Raw genomic sequence first — 21,548 nt, 5'->3', positions numbered from 1 at the left:
GTTCTTAGAAATCCTGAGAGGAAAGCACAGAAGTCACTCTACTGTGTCTGAGAATGGGGATCTTTCTGTAGGTTCAGTTATAGAATTGGGACTTTACTTCTCTAAGGGATTATTGAGGCAAAAGGCAGAGGCAACAGAATAGGTAAAAGAAATGTACCTTGAGTACGGTAGAGGTTGCTTCAAAGACAAGATTTTGAAATAATGGGTGCCTTTAAAGATACTTTTCTAGAGTATGTTACAGTTCATTTAGTTTCATATTTAATTCATGTCTGTTAACTATGTTTTTTAATTCTTTAACATATGGATATAAATGTAAAGTCAGCCATTCTTTATAAGGTGATTTTAAGTCAGAAACTTTCTTTTTAGAAGGGGCATAATCATAGGCTTTTCATCCTTAGGAAGCATAGATATTTAGAGAGATTTTGAAGAGCATGTATGGGATCTAGTCCCTTGTTAATTTTCAAAGGGAGATGAGCATCTAGTTGTTCTCTGCCATTCTTCCCCTAATTCTTTCCCCAAGGAAATGTGTCAGAACCAGGAAAAGAAGTCAGGTCCCTTGCCTGAAACTCTTGCTTTTATCATGAAAACCTCTTTCCCCTTCTATTCAGAAGCACCTGCAGTTATATTATTGAGGATATAATTATAGAAATGAAGTAGGCCTCGTGCTTCAGGCCATAGGATTTTTGTCAGATGGTGAAAGAAAAAAAATTCTTATGAGATAATATTGCATGTAATACAATTCAAGTGTTTTGAGCTCTCCTTTATATGCCAGACATTGTCCAATGTACAAAATAGGATATCAGATTAAAGGAATTACTGATTTGGTTTATTACGTGGTTTTTTTAATGATCCCATTTTGCTAATGTTTATATCAAATTATTCTTAGTATTTGAACCCATCAAATAAGGCTGACAAAATATTTGAATTAACAAAGAAAAATGCTAGAATAAAAAACACTCCTGTTTTTTCCATTTTTTGTTACCTCTTTCATTTATTTATTTATTTGCTAATAGTTGTCCATTACATTTTATTTATAGAAAACAAACTGTCTCAAATACCTGGGCAAAAGAGCACTTGAAAATAATTAACATTGAATCTGATAGCAGGGCTATCTGCTCCACTTTTGGAAGTAGCCCATGTAGTGCCTAACTGTTAATACTAAAAGACAAATTTGAAGGGATTACTCAGCACTAGCGGCAAAATTTTTTATTGTACTCATTCAAAGCAATAGGTAGATCTCTTCGTCTTTATCTTAGCCAGATGTTGAAATAGACTTCCATATAACATTTGTTAAACAAAGGGAAAACCTATTACAGTTAATGCAGTTACTAACTTGGAAATTCTGGCTAAATTCTGGCTTTTCTGAGACTTCTGTTCTCTTTATCACCACTATGAGATCATCATATTAATATGTTTTTTTCATTAACAAGTTATGAAGTCGTCTTCGCTCTTCTACTCAGCTTTGGAAATTATACCTATTTATGTACACAAACACCCCCATCAAATAAGTTCCTCAATATAAATGATTTATCCATCTCTGCCCTTCTGTAATAGAATTAATGACCAGTTATGAAACTACAGTACAACCCAAAATAACTCTTCCCACCCCTTTCACAAACAGTCCTGTGAACAATAGCTAATTGCCAGTTGTCTCAACTTAATTAAATTCTCATCAGTTCTCAAGCCCCAGGAGTCGGGAAAAGGCATTATTCAAGAGTAAGGCTGAGTCAGTAGCACATGGTAACCAAGTGTGTGACTCCATGAAAAAACAGAAAAGAACGACAAAAGGTGATAGGCTGAATTTATCCAGACTTGCAAAGGTGAAAGTGCACGTAAGCTTTAATTGTTCAACTTGACAGCATTGTCTGCAGTGGTGCATTAAATGTTGCGGTGTAACTGGGGTTGGGCAGTGAGGTGGAATGCTGTGTAATGCTTCCAACTGTTCTTAGAAATGCACTTTCCTGCAGAACTAAGGAATTCCTCTTGCTGGATGGCTGTGTTGGGTTTTATATTCACTGAAAGTGAAATGCAAAGGTTTGCCAACAAACATTTATTCCTCTACAGGAACTTCCCAAGTTTCTTGAAGACCTTGCTTCAACTGATGCTGATCTGCCTTGGAACAGGTCTAAGAATCGTTTCCCAAACATAAAGCCATGTATGTGTGCTTACTGATCAACTCCTCCGTTTTGCTCTCTGCCTTCGATAGTGCAGCATGTATTTGAAATGCAACCGTATTTTTGTTTGATCTGCCTTTGAAATGGCAATACAATCATGTCCACATTATGAAATAATTTTCTGTCAAGTAATCTGTCTTTTCATTGTGTTTTTTTAAAGACAGTTTTATTTGCAAGTAGCTTTCAACTTGCTCTCACAAGCTTTAATATGCAGGTGCAAGAAACTGTAGCCTCTATAGTTTCTTAGCTTTGTAATTCAAGCCATGTAGCAAACTCTTTAACATTCTTCCTCTTTTTTCTCCCCTTCAGTGAGAAGTAATTTTTTTAAACATAAAAAATCCACATGTTTGTGCATTCAGCTACCTCAGGATCCTGGGTATGCTTTCTTGTGGATATGTGTACATGTGCTGCAAAGTTTCCACAGAAGATCAGAGTGACTGTATGATAACTTATAAGCCAAGGCTAGATTTTATCACAGGAGACAGGAGTCTGTCTCTCTGTACTCAACACTGCTTCATTTTTCAGTTAATAAGACAAGAAATGTCATTATTATTTTAGGCATTAGCTGTGATGTGAGATGGGGAGCATGGCATTCCTTGGTTAATAATGCTACATTCTGTGCTATTAACTTTTCAGAGCAGCTGTTCCTGCTATCTACTGCCTTGTTCAAGACATACTCTAAGTTAGTCACTAAAAATTTATATTCATGACATATAAACAGATAAATTTCATAAATTTTTAACTTTTTTTTTTCCACTACATTGGGAGGCAAACATCAAAATTTGGAATGTTTGGTTTCAGCATTTAGTTATTGTCATATGACATCTTTCCTGGGTTTTGTCATTTCTGCATACATACCATGGGCCCAAATTAGAAACCCTCAATATATATTTTTTTTTCCTGGAATAATGAACTTACCTTATGTAAAAGAAGTTAAAGTATGTAAGTGTGAGGAACTGGCTCAAATCTGTGACCTGGGTACAATATATAGGACAGAGACCCAGCTGTCTGTTCACATGGAAGTTGTCTGTGCTAGAACAGCATGGCATAAAGCACACCAGCTATCATTAGGCAGAGGATCCTTCTGTATGTACACCAAATTGGAGGATTTGGCACATTCACCATTTTAATTAAAAAGTATTATATTAAAATAAGTCTGGAACAGTAAAGGATGACCACAGTAATGGAAATTGGTTACATTCCCTTTGTAATTAATGTTCTACTATGTCAAGTATGGTTAGATTAGCAACAATAACAGTATTTTTTATTTTTTTTAGCACTCCAGGAAGACTTGTTACATGTTTCTATGTTTTTTAAACAAATCTTTTATTTAACTAGACTGTATTTCTATGATAGATAATAACAACAGAGTAAAGCTGATGCCTGATGCTGGTATTCCTGGATCTGACTACATTAATGCCAGCTACGTGTCTGTAAGTAGAAAGTCACTCACATTTTTACTATATTTGTTTTCTGGCAAAAGAGAGTCAAAAAATAACTTGAAAGAAGAACAAGATTCTAATTTTTCTTTCATTCACTACAACTACTCTTGCCATGGCATTGTTTGAGTGACTCCTGTGGCATTGAACATGACTGGTTAAAAATATAATTTATCCCATTTTCATTGCTAAGCAGTGATTTTCAGTAATAATCAAAACTGTGTCCAGCAAATTACTTTCTATAAATATTCTCATACTATTATCATTAAAGACAACAGCGAAACTCCTACCAATGTCAGTTGTTTGGATGGGTGTTATTTGGTCTCAGTTCAGGAGCTGGAGCTATTGTATATGAACAGGATAATGTAAAGATAACTGAACTGAAAAGTTTCATAGAGATAGCTAATAATTTTGGTGAGCAGGATTTTGTTTTTTTATTATTTTGTGAAAGTTATGATGGAAGAAAATACAAATAAGCTTCTTGAAGAAGTAACTGGTATTGTATTTCTCATCTTCAGCTTTCTTCCTGGACCTTCCATTTTCTAGTTGTGTTCTCTGTAAATCCTTCATTTATATTTTTATCTCATTTTTTTCCATTGAAGCTCAAAGTTTGACTTATAACTGTGCATTTAATTTGTTGTAGCAGTGGCTGGTTGTCTAACATGAGGTCAAGACTTCATTTGCACTAAGCACTATTCAAACACATAGCAAGACATGCAGACTGTAGTCTAAAAAGATGAAAAAATGGCAAGTAAAAATAGTTATTCCCAGGTAACTAAGAGACATTCACAGAGAATAAGCAAGAGAGCTGACAGCATCTTCCTCTCTCATTAGCAAAAGCTATTTATTCCCTTTATATAGAATGTCCTAGTTCTGACATTTAGCAGATAGGAAGAGCCATGCCACGTTGTTACTTGACACCGGGACTGTACACAGAGCCACCAAGAAGGAGACCAGACAGCTTGGAGCATGGCCTAGTCTTTACCCTTCCTGTCACTAACTGACATGCCAAGGCTTAGGCAGGGAACACTAAGAGCAGCGTCCAAAAAGCTGCAGCAAAAGCCAGCTGCAGGGAGTGTTCCCTGCTAAGATTCTGCATCTCTTTACTGCATACAGGCATCTCACTTTAGGTCACCACTGTTCATCAGTGAATAGATAACTGTAATGTTACCTTTTCTCAGGGCTAAAGCTTTGCTCTTTATATGCTCTCACTTTCCATATTTGTGGATGTGTAATTATATAAATGCATATAGCTGTAAATATACAAGATGTGCATGTGTGTATTTACATACCTATTTATCTAGGTGTGTATACATATGCATACACGTAAAAAGAGGGAAAGAGATCTTGTATATGGTTTTAACAAATGGGAACTTGGCTGCTACTTTTATTTTCATTGGTTGAACAAGAAAAAGTCAGTAACCATACTGCAAGGTTTGCATCCCTGAATTATAGTTTCTCACCTCACTCTTAAACTAGGAAGGATTAACATAGTTTCTCACTGCCACCTGTTCTGTATATTATAGATGGAGTAAGTAAGAGGCAGCTGTGAATTATAGGGCTATAATTCCAACAAGGAGCTTCAGTGGTGCTATAAACCACTGTGTAAGTTGTTTTAGGCAATAAGCAGAACTCTGTGATATTATAGACTTCTAGCTCTACAGCATAAATGTATTGCTATTATTGCTATTGTTATTTTAGACTTTCTATAGTACATGAGAATTCCTTTAGGGTACACTTAGTTTCTTTGGGGAAACAGATCCATGATGCACTGATAGCATTTACACAGATTTTTTTCAACAAACCTCCTTCTCCCCAGGTTTTACAACAATTTATAAATGAACTAAACAGCTGAAGCCAACATTAAAACAAAAGGCAACCCCTACAGTAGGTTTCTTTAAAACTTTTATCAGAGATCATTTGTTTGAGTAAGCTCCATCCCTAAGTTACAGCAGATCCCTGATGATCACTGGAAGGACAAGGTCATCAGTGTGGTATGTATCTTGCACTAGCTCTCAGATTGCTCCTTAGTTGTTTTCCTGGCTCCCCTGCTCCTTAGCACTATGTAATTCTACTTTGTTGGCCACCTCCTAACATAGTTCTTGGTGGCCTCTGGCTGGATCTGCAGTAAGGCTCCTATGAAGGCTTAGATATTTTTAAAAGGGAACTACTGACCTGATGTCCCTGTAATTTCTCTGATAAATGCATTGCTATTAGAATGACATTTCCCAAACTTTATTAGAGCATTGGTTCATAACTGATCTATACAGTGGAACAAATGCCATTACTTCCTTAGGTTTCCAAGGCCATCTGCCGTGCAATCATTAGCCAGGCCTATGCCAAGTCATTTAGTATGTCTGACAAAGTTTTAGCCTTATACGTGATAGCTACAAGCACAACTATGAGTCACATGCAAACTCTTTTTTTTTTTCCTTGCCAACCATTATGTATTAAATATTTTCTTTTTTCTTAGGGTTATTTATGTCCAAATGAGTTTATTGCAACTCAGGGACCATTACCAGGAACAGTGGGTGATTTCTGGAGGATGGTGTGGGAGACGAGAGCAAAAACACTTGTGATGCTTACACAATGTTTTGAAAAGGGACGGGTAAGTTACCAGTGTGCCAATTAACAGTATTTGATATAACTGGAAATTCTGTATGTAGTTTCTGTCAAGATTATAATATGATCATTGTTAATTAGTAATCATCTGCCTGCAGATAAGATGTCATCAGTACTGGCCAGAAGATAACAAACCAGTGACTGTGTTTGGGGATATAGTGATTACTAAATTGATGGAAGATATTCAAATAGACTGGACCATCAGAGATCTAAAAATTGAAAGGGTAAGCCAGAACTGGAGTCTGATAGAATAAAACCCATCCAGCACCTCAAAGAACATCAGATGTGCTCCATGTCACCCAACTACCCCTCAGTATTCTTCTTTTAATCTTTTAATGCATGTGCACTGTACTGCCTTGTTTTCCTGCATTTTGTTTTCATTCCTGGGTTTTGTTTCCTGAGAATTTTCTCCAATTTCTGTTACAAAAAGCTCAGTTACTTGTCTGACATGCTATGAAGGGCCTATCAAGGTTACTGAACCTCTGGTTTGGTGGGAGGTGAAGTTTCTATTTGGACACCTCAGTTGTCTCTTCTAGAAAGGAGTAATCCTAACCATTCTGTGATCAGACAAATCCCTTTGAATGTATCCCTCTCAGATTAAAGGGCAAGATTCTCTGGTGCAGTGCAGCTGTTTTGCATTGTACCACCAGCCGTAATGGCCTCCACCCCCAGGAGATTCACCCAATATAAATGAGAATCATCAGTATTACTCCCACTCTTTCTGGTGGGAAGCGAGGTGGGGGGTATAGCATAGATGTTCATCCTTGTCATGATCCACAGCTATAGTGTCCACTCTTTGGAAAAATTCACACACAGTGTTAAGTCAGACAAGCAAGTAGGCTCAGAAAGCAATCTGGACGTAATAACCCAAGATTAAGTCAGCCTTCTTTTGCACTCCCAACATTGACCTGTGTTGTATGTAGCGCAGCCAGATCCTGGGACCAGAACTCAGCTATCCAATAGATGTATTGCCATCCTGTGGCATGCACACATGATGAAAAAAACAGCAGTTAGGGGATTGTCTCAATGGTCACCCCATAAAGATGTATTGTGCACATAATACAGGGAAATTGAGCATTTTAAAATGACTGAGAGAATAGAAACTATTTTCAGTTGAAATAAGACATAAACAAGACTGGAAAAGGGACTATTTAGAGTAAAAATGCTTGCCAGCAAAATGCAAAGTCACTGGTGTTAACCAGGGTGAGGCTGGAAGAAAATAAAGCATAACCTGCATTGTCTAAGTGATTCATTTACTATAGCTGTACTACCCTGCACAAGAAGTTATGTCCTTGATAAGCATGTCATTAAATGTGCCATGTTGCTGGCTTTAAGATTGTACTTAATCTTCCATTCACAAATGGGTGGATTCTTGATGATCTTCTAGTGAAGGTAAAAAGTATATGTGAGGCAGACCATTCACAATTATTGCCATATTGCATCCAAAGTAATTTCTCTTTTGTTTTGACATTGATCAATTTGAAAAATACAGACAAAAAGTAGTTGCTACATATAATTGTGCACAGTTGTTCAGTGTTTCCTGCAGCAAGTGGTTAGTTCAAAATAAATTAAAAAGAAACTGGTTCATTACACAACAGTTGATTGAACTGTTTTACTCCTTGCTGCAAGATACTATCAATGCTAAAAACTTACAGAGCTTCATCAAATCCAGATAAATTAGTAGAAGAAAATTCTGACAAGTACTATTTAAATTTCAAGATACCATTTCTGACTGAGACAGTTCACAGGTCACAAACTATGATGAATGGAAATCATTTTCTGTGGAACTATAGATACATTGTTGTCATGTTTTATAATTTCCATTTTCCCTAAGATTTTTCCTTGTCTACTGTTGGAAAGAAGATAATGGTCTAGACAGGCCTTTGGCATGATCCTGTGCTTTTATTCTTACGTCCTTCATACTTAATTTAGATATCAGATCATAACTGCTCTTTTCTTTATTATTGCTGCTGCTCTGATTGAGATGGCATCAAACACTTAGAAAATACATCCGTCTTTACCAACATATGTGTTTGCCTTCACTCCATTCGATCAGTCTAATGGTTGCTTTTTTCTAAATAAATTTGTCATCCCGATTCACTAAACTTAGAAACAAGCTGTAGAAACTTCAACCTGTAATCTACAAATTACATTGATGTAGTGACTGAAGTCAAATGGAGAGTGACTGCTGAAATCATGAATACTTCCTGAAAGATGGACTCGATGCCATCTCTCAAAAAACTGCTGTAAGGTCTGTGCACATTGAATTGTCCCTTGATACAAGTACATCTTATTATGCTATTCTGACTTTCTTTTTTACACGAAATTGCTGAGAAGTTTATATTTAGCTTACTGGATCTTCTGTCACATTTGTTCTGCAAAACTACCTTATTTTATGTTTTTCAGCATGGAGACTGCATGATGGTGCGGCAGTGTAACTTTACTTCTTGGCCAGAACATGGAGTCCCCGAAACCACTGCACCAATTATCCATTTTGTAAAACTTATCCGTGCAAGTCGAGCACATGATAATACACCAATGGTGGTTCACTGCAGGTAAGCATATTCACCAAATAACCATTTAGTATCTTAGAATTTCAAGTGTATATTAATGCTTAGGGAAGTTGCCAGAAGAAAATGAAAACTGAGTGTACAGGTATGGTTCTAGTATGGACAGCAATGAAGGTTTCTCTAGCAGTTCTTAGTCCTTTCTAGGAGGTAAAATGCCAAAGTGTGTCTGTTCTTCCATTCATGGAAATCCCAGTGAGGTAATGTCAGTGAAACAGTTACTTCAACCATTACCGTAAGGTACTGCTGGATTTATCTCAATTTTCCTTTTTATTGTAAAAAGAGAAACAGCAACTGACATGTTGGTTTTCTTTACTTCTATTATAATTATAGCTCTTCCTAAGAAATAAATATTAAAAATTGTACTTAAAATGTACATGTCACATGTCAAGAGGAAGAAACTGGGAGCCACAAGGAAGGAAAAATAGGAACAAGGGTTTGCATATACCAGATTTCAAGCTCAGGTGCCTATAAACAGCTAAAATCTATATTTAGGCTCTTAAATAAATGATCTGGTGGTTAGAGGTGGTCAGCTGTCATAGTTCCCATTGATTCCATACTCAACAGCCTTAAACTGCTATTTTAAAGAGTAAGTGTGTGGAGACAGCTAAGTCTTCAGGGAAGTGGTGAGTGTGTCTGCATTTTATATGCAGGTCAGTGTTCCCACTGGATGAGTGGGCACACTCCAAAATAGCGATCTGAACTCAGAGGTCTGCAATGGATTCTTTGACTCATTCTCACTCGGTGTGAGTCTGGAAATGTGTGGAAGGAAAAGGTGGGTTTGGTGCCACAGATCTTTTCCGTAGCTGTCCGGTTTATCATGCATGGGAGCTCTTTTTATTTGTCCTCAGTATCCTGCAGGTGCCACCCACTATGGGTGATAAAGCCTCATTTTATTTGATATTGTTGGCATTGACAGCTTGACATTTCCATATATTGCAGGGGCCAGAGAGACTATTACAGGAGAGAACTATATGGTCTTCGTGTTTTGAGGACGTTTATGTTCCCTGGGGCCCCTCTGCAATGAATCCTATCCGTTTTTCACAACACAGATACATAAAGGGTCTAGCACGGGCCAGATACTCCACCTGTGCTCAAATTCCTGATGGTTATAAAGTAGCATTATGTGCTCTCATATCCAGTAAAACTCATTTGTTACCTTCTGCTCATTTGATCTTGCAGGTTCAAGAGAGTTTTGCTTTACATTTCCTGATTATCTGCAGTGATATACCTTGTGTTTATTACACAATTGCAGAGATGCCTGATAGTGACTTTGAGAAAATCCTGTTCGCTCTCAAACCTTTAAATAAAATAACACTAGGTACTAGTGTGTATTGCACACTCATCCTCCTCTTAAAAGTATTTTTTAAAATATTTTGCTAGATCCCATGTTATTTTGTCTCAAATACCAAAAGCATCACAGAATCCAAGTGTGATTTCACAAAATCTGGTGATATTATTTTCTTTGAATTAGGGAGCTCTAGAAAATTCACAGAAAAGCTGTAGGACCATTTTTCCACTTATATAGATTTGCTTTACTTATATCTCGTTGGTATGATGCAACCCCTCATAAAATCAAAGTCATAACAAGGCTCAAATTCAGATTTCACTTGATCCCTCATTCAGCAAGGACATGCACACACACACACACACAAGTAAATACTAAAAATTAATTAATTTTTTCTGAAGGTTTTTTTTCACAATAAACTGAATTTAACAAGACTATTCTAATAAAATATTTTATACTTACAAAAATGAACATAAACCCTTTATTTTATCTTGTTTATTATATTTGCAGTGCTGGTGTTGGAAGAACAGGTGTTTATATTGCACTTGACCATTTAACCCAACATATAAATGACCACGATTTTGTGGATATCTATGGACTTGTAGCTGAGTTAAGAAGTGAAAGAATGTGTATGGTACAGAATCTGGTAAGATTTTTATATTTATCTATTCTGTTTTCCTGTTGTTGAAAAGTTAGTCATCTGATCTCCTACAAAAGAAGGATAGAAAGCTCATAACAATTAGTTGTCTAATACATTTTCTACCAAATCCTGCTTCTGTTTGGATTTCAAGCATGTATATTTCAAGAACCTATAGTTTGTATCTGTTTAACTATATTTGGCCAGCAGTCCTGACAAGTGCTGAAAAGAGTGCTGACATATTTCATTTTTAGAACCTAACATAATTTCTCAGACTTTGAGAAAGTTAATTTCAAGTTTTGGGGGATGAACAGTTGTTAAATAAAAAATAGATTTGCTTATACACTGCTTAATTTGACTTTATTTACTACTTAACTGCATTTTTTGAGTATGTATATGTAGCATAGTCCTCCAAACTTTTAAATATTAATTTACCTTTGACCTCATTAATGATTTCTTGATTCTTTTTAGATTGCTTCATATAAAATAACACATATGGATAGAATGAAGCACAGACTTCAGAGTTTCTAAAATCAAGGCAGTGGTGGGGTTTGGGTTTAAAAAAGTGCATTTTTTGCAGACTTGTTGGGTATACATATAAATAAGTGATGACTTGCTGGTAAGAAAGACCTCTGCTGTATCTGGAGATCTGTATATATGTAAAGGAGTAATAGCCGAATTCAAAAATTATCCTAAACGCTCAGTGGAACGGAAATCCACCTGTATTTGCATGAGGCATCTGGTATAAGCCTCTTGCAGGCCAGATCTAGCTCAAGGCTGCTGCCTGAAGTCTTTGAGTCTACAGCATGACTTACCAACATCTCAGTATGGATGAGCAGTTTCAGGATGAACTTCCACGTGACTGATGGATTTAAAATTATGTTAATGTAAGAAGACTTGTTCCGTTAGGAATACAATTCTGCTGATCTATATCGTGTCAGAATATATGAAAAGTGTGTCAGAATATGCAAAAAACAGTTAACCACTTTTCAGCAGCTGCACTTCAGAAGATTTTGTGAGACCTTGTGGTGATACCTTATCATGCTGTTTCTTATAAGGTGCTGTCCAATTACCAGTTGCTTTCAATTTTTCCTTTTCCAGTCTTGATGGAGCTAAACAATTGCCAGGACTCTGCTGTGAAGATTGAGTTCTGGGAATACTTCTTTTGGTTGTTGCTTTACACTTTTGAAGAATCATCTGAAAATAAGGCAAAGGCTGGAAGACAATTTAATGGGAGCACTCCCAAAATAAAATCTTAAAACAGTGAGACATTTGATAAGATCAGTGTACATTGTAAAAATGCGCATCATTTTTGTGTACCTCTTCATTTGCATATTTTGGCAGAGAGTAGCGAAAAATGCACCAAAATGCAGTAGAAGATGATAGCCCTATAGTTCTGATATCCAAAAAAGTTAAGTATTGATCTAAAGGCTAGCTGCAAAATCCTGAGACAGGTTGTTCTCTGCCCATGCCATTTCTAGATCATTTTTGCAAGACTACAAAAGACAGATCAGCAACAAAATTTGCCCAAAGGGAACTGAATCTTGTAAAGTTTTATGGCAGATTCAGTAATCAAGCTATTCTGACAGTTCTGTTATAAAACACTGTTTAATTGTCTATGATAGAGATTTTATGTGATCAGCACAGAAGATACAAAGAGAGAAGCAATTCCTTCCCAAAAGTCAGTTTAGAGATCCCTTGGTCAAACTGTAAGACCTATGAGTAAAATTAAAAACTGGTTGCTCTCAGACCTGGTTTTTGCTTGCTTATAGCTTCAAAGTGGTTTTCCTTTTGCCAATAGAGTCGCTCTCTGTTACTGTGCCAATGGGCACAGAATGGCCCACATCTGCGCAATTAAACACCTCTGCAGTTACGCTCCTTCACAAGCTCTCTATAGGGAACGACCCATAGTCTGCAGTGACTCCTGGAACACACCTGGAAAGTATTTGGGGTAGCGCTGGTTCATGTGGATTAAAACTATGTAGGGACTATCCAAGCAGTTTGAAGTAGTTTGGATGATCAAGTTCCACTGGCTGGCAATCTACCCAGACACTGTTTAATTCCATAACGTAGATATGATTTCAATATCCTGGTACTCTGCCTGGTGGCCTGTACATTAACAAGGCCTGCCCTTGGACTACATGTAAAGTGCATAACCTAATCTTAAGTAAACTATTTTATTCTTTCTCCCACTTCCAATCATAAAAAGACTTTCAAATAATTAAGAATGTCATTAATTCTAACTGGAAAAATAACTTGTCACGTGTATGTTTACCAAGTATCCTGCTTCACTCTTCCCTGGCAAACCCAGAAAGATTTTCATTGCTACATGCTCACAAGTAGCTGTGTGAATCATATGTATTGTATGAATGCAAGAGATCACGGAGCTTTCAGAGTCTTCCTTCTGAACTGGAATAACCAATCTAAATTCCACTGAAACTTAAGACCTTCATTCTAGAAATTCATATTTGTCTGGTGAATCTGTTAGAAGTTTACCACCTTGCCAAGTCAAGTGCAAAGGCTAGTTTGAAGTAATGTCGTGCTATTGCTTCAGTAAGCAAGCTATTCAAAAGCATAATGGTACTGTGTACTTCAGGGGCCTGTGAAAGTCTGCTTTAATTACCCACGGCTCTGGAGCTGTGACCCTAAAACATATCCACGTAAGCAAATTTATCTTATAAATCTGAGACATTTGATTTGAAAATTGATGGCAGTTCAGTAACAAAATAGCAATTACTTAGCAGAAAAATGACACTAATTTATTTACCTGTGCAAAAGTCAAGGGAGTTATCTCTGTCTGTGGAGATACTGGACAAGGTACTCAACAACATGCTTTAGCTGAACCAGCTTAAGCAGTTGGGGGTTACACTAGGTGGTCTCAAGAGGTCTCTTCCATTCTGAACTGTGATCTGGCTCATTTTCTGCATCTACATACATAGGGCTTCTCTTGTGTGAAGATAACAATCCATTTATTTTCTTTCTATGTTTTCATTAGTTTATTTCATTCTTTGCTTTATTCTTACATTGCCTTATTTTGTTTTTCTCTTGTCAGCAATCATTACCCAGAGTTACTTTATGCCCTTGAAAGTGTCAAATTAACTTTAGTTGCTCATGCTTTACATTATAGTCTGTTAAAAATGATGCTACAGTCCAAGAAGTATCACTAAAAATAATGTGGGGGTTTTACTTTTACTAATGGTGCATGCTCCTAGAACTCCTAGATTTAGATTTACTTGAACTTTTGCATTTGAGTGCACCCTGCTGGTTTTCTCTATGCTGGAAAGAGGAAAATTTTCTTATCTGAATGTTACATTTGTGTGGTTCAGTTTCTCCAGTCCGAATCTAGTGGCAAAAAATAATCAACATCTTTTAACAGAACAAACCTTTACAGAAAATCGTGGAACAGCCTATTAGTCTCAGTTATGATTACTCTAATTTCATATCTCTTACTGGACATGAGGATTAACATGTTTTGACAAACTTTAACACATTATGCCTCATAATGTATGAAATCAAATCAGGCATATATGATATGGTCATTGAAGTATTGAGATTGCTAAGTTAACTTTAACTGAGTTCAACTGCAGTTACTTTGAGAACATCTAGATGTTATACAAAAATCCTAAGTTTTTTGGTGTTAGAAGTACATTTCTTCTAACCAAACCTCTTTAAATTCACATCTTACAGGCACAATATATATTTTTGCATCAGTGTGTATTGGATCTGTTGACAAGCAAGGGAAGTAGTCAGCCCATATGTTTTGTAAATTATTCAGCGCTGCAAAAGATGGACTCCCTGGATGCCATGGAAGGTAACAAAATATAGATTCTCTCAGAATTATTTTTTCATAGCAGGTGCCTTGACTTGTCCAGACTAGGAAGCAGAAAAAAAAAATTTGACATGCCTTTTTTGGCTTCAGAAGTATAAATTTCTAGCATTTTGCTGTTCTTTAGTTTCCCTCATACTAATAGTCATTGCTTAAGCTTTCCACGTTTTTTCCCACAAGATCTTCTAAATTCAGCCAAAACAGTTAGCTGACATTAGTGACTTTTTGTTTACAAGGTAGATTAATGTAATGTATCTATTTCTTTTGTAGGTGATGTGGAGCTCGAATGGGAAGAAACTACCATGTAAATACTAAAACTAAATATTGAAACTAAAGTCAAAGTCATATTTTTCTAAGCACAGGGGCCAAAGTGAATTCCCCTATTTTGACAATTAAAAAAACACAAGATGACTGAAACATCTTTTCTTCTATCAATGTGCCTTTATAAATATGTTAAAGTGTTTTATTCAGATCACCAAGCAATAATGATTTGGAGTACTTTTTGCACAGACCGCATTTCTGGTGTTACATGAATACTGCATTCAGTATGTATTTAAATAGAAAGTGTGTTTGAACATATTCCTTTCTTCCAGTTATCTTTGTAAAAGAAGAAAACTGAGCCAAATATGATGTAAAACTTTCATATTCCCACTGAACTTATTTTGGTGTGAATTTGCTGTGTTCTTTGTGTTTTGGTTTTAAGTAAAAGCTACAGTTCCTTGAATCATTCTTGCTAGATTGGTTTCACTGTTGTCAGTTCTTGCAGATTAATTCCAATACCAGTACAGTGATCTTTACCTAACTGTATGTTCTTGTGTTTTGAATCTTTTTTTATGAGTGGTAGCATATCAGCTCGTGATCCTGAACAGCTGAAGAGTCACCTTCTGACATAGGGAGGATTATTCAGCTTTTACACAGCACACAGTAGCTCTTCAGGGACACTTGGGGCTATTTAAGTTATCTTATAATCAGCGGATTGTTTTTTAAAATATACAGTAGTGATTGCATATGTTCAGTGCTGAGGAAAGTATTTTACATTCCTGCTACTTTTTCAAGCAGATAAAAAAAAGTAAAATTATAAATTTATTTTATATTTAATGCATGTTAGATTGACTTGCATCATAGAATGTTTATAATTGATTCAAATTTCTTAAATATAACACTTCAGAATTTTGAAAGGTTGCTCAAAATTTAGAAACAATGTATTTTATAACATAAAGTTGTCAAGTAAAAAAGTTGTTGCTCCTTCCCCGGCTTTGGCAAATCCCTGTAGACACTGAAAAGTATGAGAACTAATATTTGGAGATTTAATAAAAGAAGACCTCTTCTACTCCCACTGGTTATCATTACTGGAAATATATCTTAAACAGGAATGAGAAGCAGGAAGCTCTCATCTGAGAAGCAAAGCAAAAATTGATAGGGTAGGAAGACTAGAGAGGTAACTAAACTGTGTGCCCTGGTTTTATGTGGAAGTGACAGTATTCAATTGGTATTATTGGGAAAAGGGTTGATTACTAAGTTTTTTCTCTGTGTACAGAAATTCTGAATACTGAAGCTGTTACCTTAATCTGAGATACAAAACATAATAGCAAAAAGGCTTTGGATTTGCCCTTTTATATTCTGTTTAGACAGAAGAAATCCATAGCCTTGCTGGGGCATCGAGCTCAGGGAAGTCAGATAAACCTCGTTAGAACCTTGAAAGAGGTATGCGTGGGGGTGTGTTTGTGTGCACACACTCTGAACAGAGTAGTAAATGAACAAAACTTTCCATCTCTTAACTGTAGCTACCAGACAGAAAATACTACACAGTATGTAACCTGATACTTTTCCGTAAGTAAATGATGGTAGGTGTTTGATGTCTTTTTAGAAGCTGGCAAGGATGGTGCAGTGAGGAGCCTTTGTAATTTAGCAGAAAGTGCCAAATACCTAAAATGAAAATCAAAAGACAGCATTTAAGGAGATGAAAATGGTCTACAGAGATATTCTGGGCGATCTTTCAAGAAGACTGACAGTATTGTAAACATCACCTGTCAAGCTAAAAAGAAAACAATGCCTTTTAAAGCTGGAGAGAGGGAGAGAGGTGATGTCCACAGCTGTTCAAGTCTCTGGCAAAGCATTCGGTACAGCTCTAGTTTCATTTGGTTCCTATGAAACATGTGTTCTTCATTTATTATACATGTACTTTAAAGTATTCTGACAAATTGCTTATAGGGACTTACAGATGTTTTTCATGATTTGTGTTTGCACTTGGTAGCAGTACACAGAGCACTGTAATAAATTGACATTATGGAGTCATAATCTTGTATAATCTTATATCCACCATGGTGGAATATCTGGATGTGTGTCATTCTTTTTTCAATTGGAGGAAAAAGCTAAGAAGCCTTATACAACTTACAGATGAACTCCAGATTTCTGAAGGTGCTAAAGTGTTTTCTATTTTACAAAATACTAAACAATGAAGATTCCTACATCCTCCTTTAGGGAACCTGCTGGTGGTCAGACACTACATTCAGCAGCACGCTTGTCTGACAACTTAGCAAGATACTAGAAAATGTGACTCTCTTCTGTAGAGGCAAAGTGAAAAATTGAAAAGTAATTATTGTACAATTTGATGAATGCAATCTGATACATGCTACCTTGACACATTTTGTATTGTCTTTAGGGCAAAAGCCAACATTCAGCATAAACTGGCCACAACTTATAAGATGCATGGTCAGGTAAAGGAGTTTCTCCAAGCGATTTTCTCCAAGAACTGGTTTTTAGTATAAATACAGCAGAGTTCACTGACCTCCTCATGTGCCTGCCAGTAATGTACAGGGATAGGGCAGCATCTGTGTAACAGGAGATCCCCCAGACCTCTCTGTTCAGTCATGAAAGAATTTCCACATAGTCCCTTGTCCTCCAGCCCTACTTCCCATATGCAATGACACCTATGGTGGTGTTACTGACACAGCTGGAGAGCTGGAGGCAAGCAGAATTTGTCCAATTGATATTTTAAGAATATATATGAATATATAAAGCAGCACACCATTTTCATTTTTAAGGTCACCACTCAATTTTCTACAGATTCTTGGCACTACTAATATGGCAAGAGTGTACTCTATCAATGAATGAATAAAATTGGAGAATACGCTAATTCTATAGGATGATTACAAGTGTATTGAAATTAGGTCATACTGTATTAAATTACTTGAGGAATTTCTATAGAAATTCTACAGTCTTTATATAGAAATATATTTCTATAGAAATTCTACAGTCTTTATATATATTTATAGCCAGTTCTGTTGCTTATCATTAGAAGAGGCTACTGCCAGTGCCTTTAAAAACTGATCTGTTCTATTTTACAGAAGTAATAGACAGCAGAATATCATATTCATGTTGAATTTAAAGCACTTTCTTATACTGTTAAAGGTGTTGATAAAAATAATTATGCATTCAAACTTTTACTGCATATATGGAGCAATTCAGTAATTTAATTTCATAAAATTATGTGAAAGAATGTGTATTAATCTGTGTAATACCACCTGTGTACTGCTGCAATATGAAGTCTGCTCAAATGCAGAAGTACTAAGACAAAGCAGCAAAGACAATGAATTAATCATATTTCATACTAAGGTAACGTGACAGTGAGCTCTCCTGGTTGCATACAGAAATTACAAAGCCTCCTAGATGTGGACATGAATTTGCAGTTTCAGGACACAGAACCCTGTGAGGTCTGTGGGCAGAAGAGGTTTTTTGTGAAAACATTTTGACAGCAAGTTAAAATAAAACTTGAAAACTACCTGTTTCAGAGTCTGTATTAAATGTGATCCACTGGTTTACCACTTTTCCATGACTGTTGTGTCACCACCCTGTGTGGGTTGTTGAAAAGACAAGCCCTCCCAGCATTGTTCTCTATGATTTGTTCTGTTTTCTAATGCTGTATTGCTTGTCTATACTTGACTATATTAGAAGGAATTGTAAACAGTAATATGGATCTCCTGAATTCAAATACTACAGGCATGATCTACAGGCATACATCGTTATCAGGTAAGGTGTGTAGTGGCCTCACTTCACACCTTCTCTCTATCCCTTTCCCTATGAGTCAATATCCAGGTGACATCACGGAATATCAGCTGCATTTTGCACTGGCTCTTGCCCAGAATACATTTTCTGTCCTGTCCTTTATGTGGCTGAGGTTACGAGGTATGAGACAAGTGCAAGCCCACATTTGTGCTGATCTCAGAGCTGAACTGTGGTATCAGTTGCACATCTTTGCAGCATCGGCACTGCATACAGTTGTAAGGATAAACCGGCTTCCTATCCAGAAGTTCCCTCTACTGCTATGATAAATTCTGATATAAATTTTAGCAGTGGTCATTGTTCAGTGCCAGCTGAAGACAGCAAGATGGAGCCAGTGTTTGATATTTTGCATGGTGATTCTCTTTTCCCAATAACTTTTCCCAAACGATGCTGAACTAATTACTTATTTTAATTATTTATCTCACAGCTCCCTTATCGTGCAGGCCTTTTCTCAGATTCTACTGTGTAAAGAAAACTGAGAGTCAGTGGCTTTTCAGCTCTGTATAACAATGTCTAGGATACGTTTCACATTTCCCACAACATCAGGCAAAGTTTGCAATGAAGTTGCGCCTCTGTATTTCAGTTGAAACACAACATTTAGAAGGTTTCAGTTATATTTGGATCATCTTACTCTGCTTGTTGATTGGTGTTACCAGGGTGATCTTTTTGTAGGATGACAGCTGCACCCAGCTATCCACTGTAATCATGAATAAACCATTCCAGCACTCTTTACAGTCAATAATGAGCTGAAGGAAGTTTTGCAAGGATGTTCCTGAAATATTTTGCAGGAGGTGGAGCTCTCAATGATATAAAAAGAATACTTGGATACTAGAAACCTAATATGCAACTAAAGCTCTACCATTCACAGTTGCATTCCATGAAGCCTGCTGAGCAGGAAGTGTGTCCTAGAACACACAGAGCATATTTGCGACAACATAACGCAACCTTTGAGCCGAGTACTGCAAGATACAGGGCACTCTTTCCATCCATGCAGGAACACACTTCAGTAAGCTTCACTGTAACATGTCTCTAGCTCACTTGAGAAACGCAAATACAGGAGACGCCTGTTGTGACAGCTGGTAACATCTTTTGTGATTCAAGTTGGTGTTAGGAACCAAAGGACTCTATTTAGTCAATTTTTGCACTAATCTTAAATATATAAACAAGTATTTTGATACCACAAGCGTAGAACTTTGGCAGACAGAGTATAGGCAAGGAAGACAACTTTCTTCCAGTAAGGAAGGCATAAGCAGAAAAGTAATTATACCTGTATGTCCCTCTCTACCCCTCAGTCTGCCATCTGCACATGCTCACCAGCTGGGGATAACTGCAGATAAATAAAATTTATGCACTTTTAATTTCATTAATCTATTGGTAATCCCCTTCTCAGAATCCAGCATGTAACAGTTACAGAACTGTGCCTTTTCATTTATCAGTCTTCTGTTGGGATTTACAGTAGCTCCGTTTAACTATTTTTCTTACAGAATTCTACTGATTCTCTGTCAGTCTTACAGAGACAACACACATAGTGTGAATCAGGGCTTACGTGTTGTGCACAGAACTCTTAAATGAGCTGCAATAACACAATACTGCACTCCAGGCATGGGCGAGGACTTGACCTGAGGAGCCTGGCTGCCTAGCATGTAATCTTACACCCTTTTGAGAACAGGATACTTATCTGACAAGGCACTGTCCCAGGGAGTCCATAAAATGTTCCCAAAGCTGACTGACTTCTAGATGTAGGATTTTAAGCTGAACCTTTCTCTGCTAAGGATAAATAAGAAAATTCAGAGGTAGTATTGTCATCATTGTCAGCAACTCATCTTTGCTGCTTAGGACACCAAGAAGCAAAACCTCTTGTTTAATGGGTATTAATAGCACCTTTAACTTACAAAGACATGCTGTCTTCTTCATAGTGTGCCTTTAAAGTTTTGATGCATTTCTCCCCTTTATATCTCCCCCCTGCCCCTTTTGAGAATGGGAATGTGGAAATACTGACTTTTGAATAATTACAGGTTTTCTTAGGAAAATACCAAGCTGTCCTGATAAAACAGTCATAAGGAGGACGCTTTGATTACAAATGTTCTATAATGGCCATATTATTGCAATTTCTCAAAAACATACCTACTTCCTGTGGGGTGGCCATTATTGTAAGAACATACCTACTAAACATACTGTACACTAAGAATGTGACTGAATGCTCAAGAAGGCAGATACATTTACCACTTCTTGATTTTCCCATTCTTTTTGCCCCTCTGATTCTTCTTATCCTTTACTGGCACTCCTAGGCAGGTTCTGGGGACATATCGGGTTGCTGGTTAATGAAGATTAATTGTGTCAGCTATACTAACTCTGCACAAAATTTAATGAGACAAACATTCCTCTCCTGCGTACTGGTGTGCTCTCTCTGAAACCAGAGGGATCCCTGACATCGCTGCCAGGGCCAACTGGCAGTCAGAGAAAGCTGGTCCTGTGCTAGTGTGGGAGAAAGTATGTGCTTAGTTCCAAGTTTTCACATTTGGCATGTCCGAAACAAATCACTTAATTTCTGTGTATCTCAACTCCCTAAGAAAAAAAAAAGTATTAAAACTTTTTTCCCTAACATTCTATTATCTCTATTTGGAAGCCCTGTGGGGAAAGCAGTTTCACACAAAATGTCTTTGCACAACTCCTATCACAACTAAGAATACTGTCAAAGTAATAAAGTCTTTCTCCTCTAACATCATCCCAAAACAAACAAATGGCCAGTAGATTGTCAAGAGCCACTATGGACAGCATCACTGCCACACAACACTCATGCTATGCTTTGCCTTCATTATCCCTCCAGTTCTCTCATCTTGACAATAAAGGACTAGTGGTAGGCAGTGGCACTCAATATGGAGGGCAGTAGCCAGAAGAGCATTTGCAGAGAGCTACCTTCATCTTCCTGGAAA

General features: G+C 36.9%; 1 protein-coding gene across 2 annotated transcripts in view; it reads left to right on the top strand.

Moving 5' to 3' along the window:
* The window catches only part of PTPRQ (protein tyrosine phosphatase receptor type Q), a 141,854-nt gene extending 126,387 nt beyond the window's left edge, over window positions 1-15,467 (top strand). For both annotated transcript variants that reach the window (XM_056342105.1, XM_056342104.1), the window contains 8 exons: window positions 2,065-2,155; window positions 3,531-3,607; window positions 6,087-6,221; window positions 6,334-6,459; window positions 8,642-8,790; window positions 10,601-10,736; window positions 14,415-14,538; window positions 14,824-15,467. In XM_056342105.1, coding sequence (XP_056198080.1) covers window positions 2,065-2,155; window positions 3,531-3,607; window positions 6,087-6,221; window positions 6,334-6,459; window positions 8,642-8,790; window positions 10,601-10,736; window positions 14,415-14,538; window positions 14,824-14,861 — 876 coding nt within the window. In that variant the 3' untranslated portion in view covers window positions 14,862-15,467. The remainder of the gene's footprint in view (window positions 1-2,064; window positions 2,156-3,530; window positions 3,608-6,086; window positions 6,222-6,333; window positions 6,460-8,641; window positions 8,791-10,600; window positions 10,737-14,414; window positions 14,539-14,823) is intronic.
* The last annotated feature ends 6,081 nt before the right edge of the window (window positions 15,468-21,548 follow it).

Source organism: Falco biarmicus, chromosome 5 (genome assembly GCF_023638135.1).
Source record: "Falco biarmicus isolate bFalBia1 chromosome 5, bFalBia1.pri, whole genome shotgun sequence".
In the NCBI taxonomy this organism is placed as follows: domain Eukaryota; kingdom Metazoa; phylum Chordata; class Aves; order Falconiformes; family Falconidae; genus Falco; species Falco biarmicus.
The sequence above is the reverse complement of the archived record's forward strand: the minus strand, read 5'-3'. Positions and strand labels throughout refer to the sequence as shown.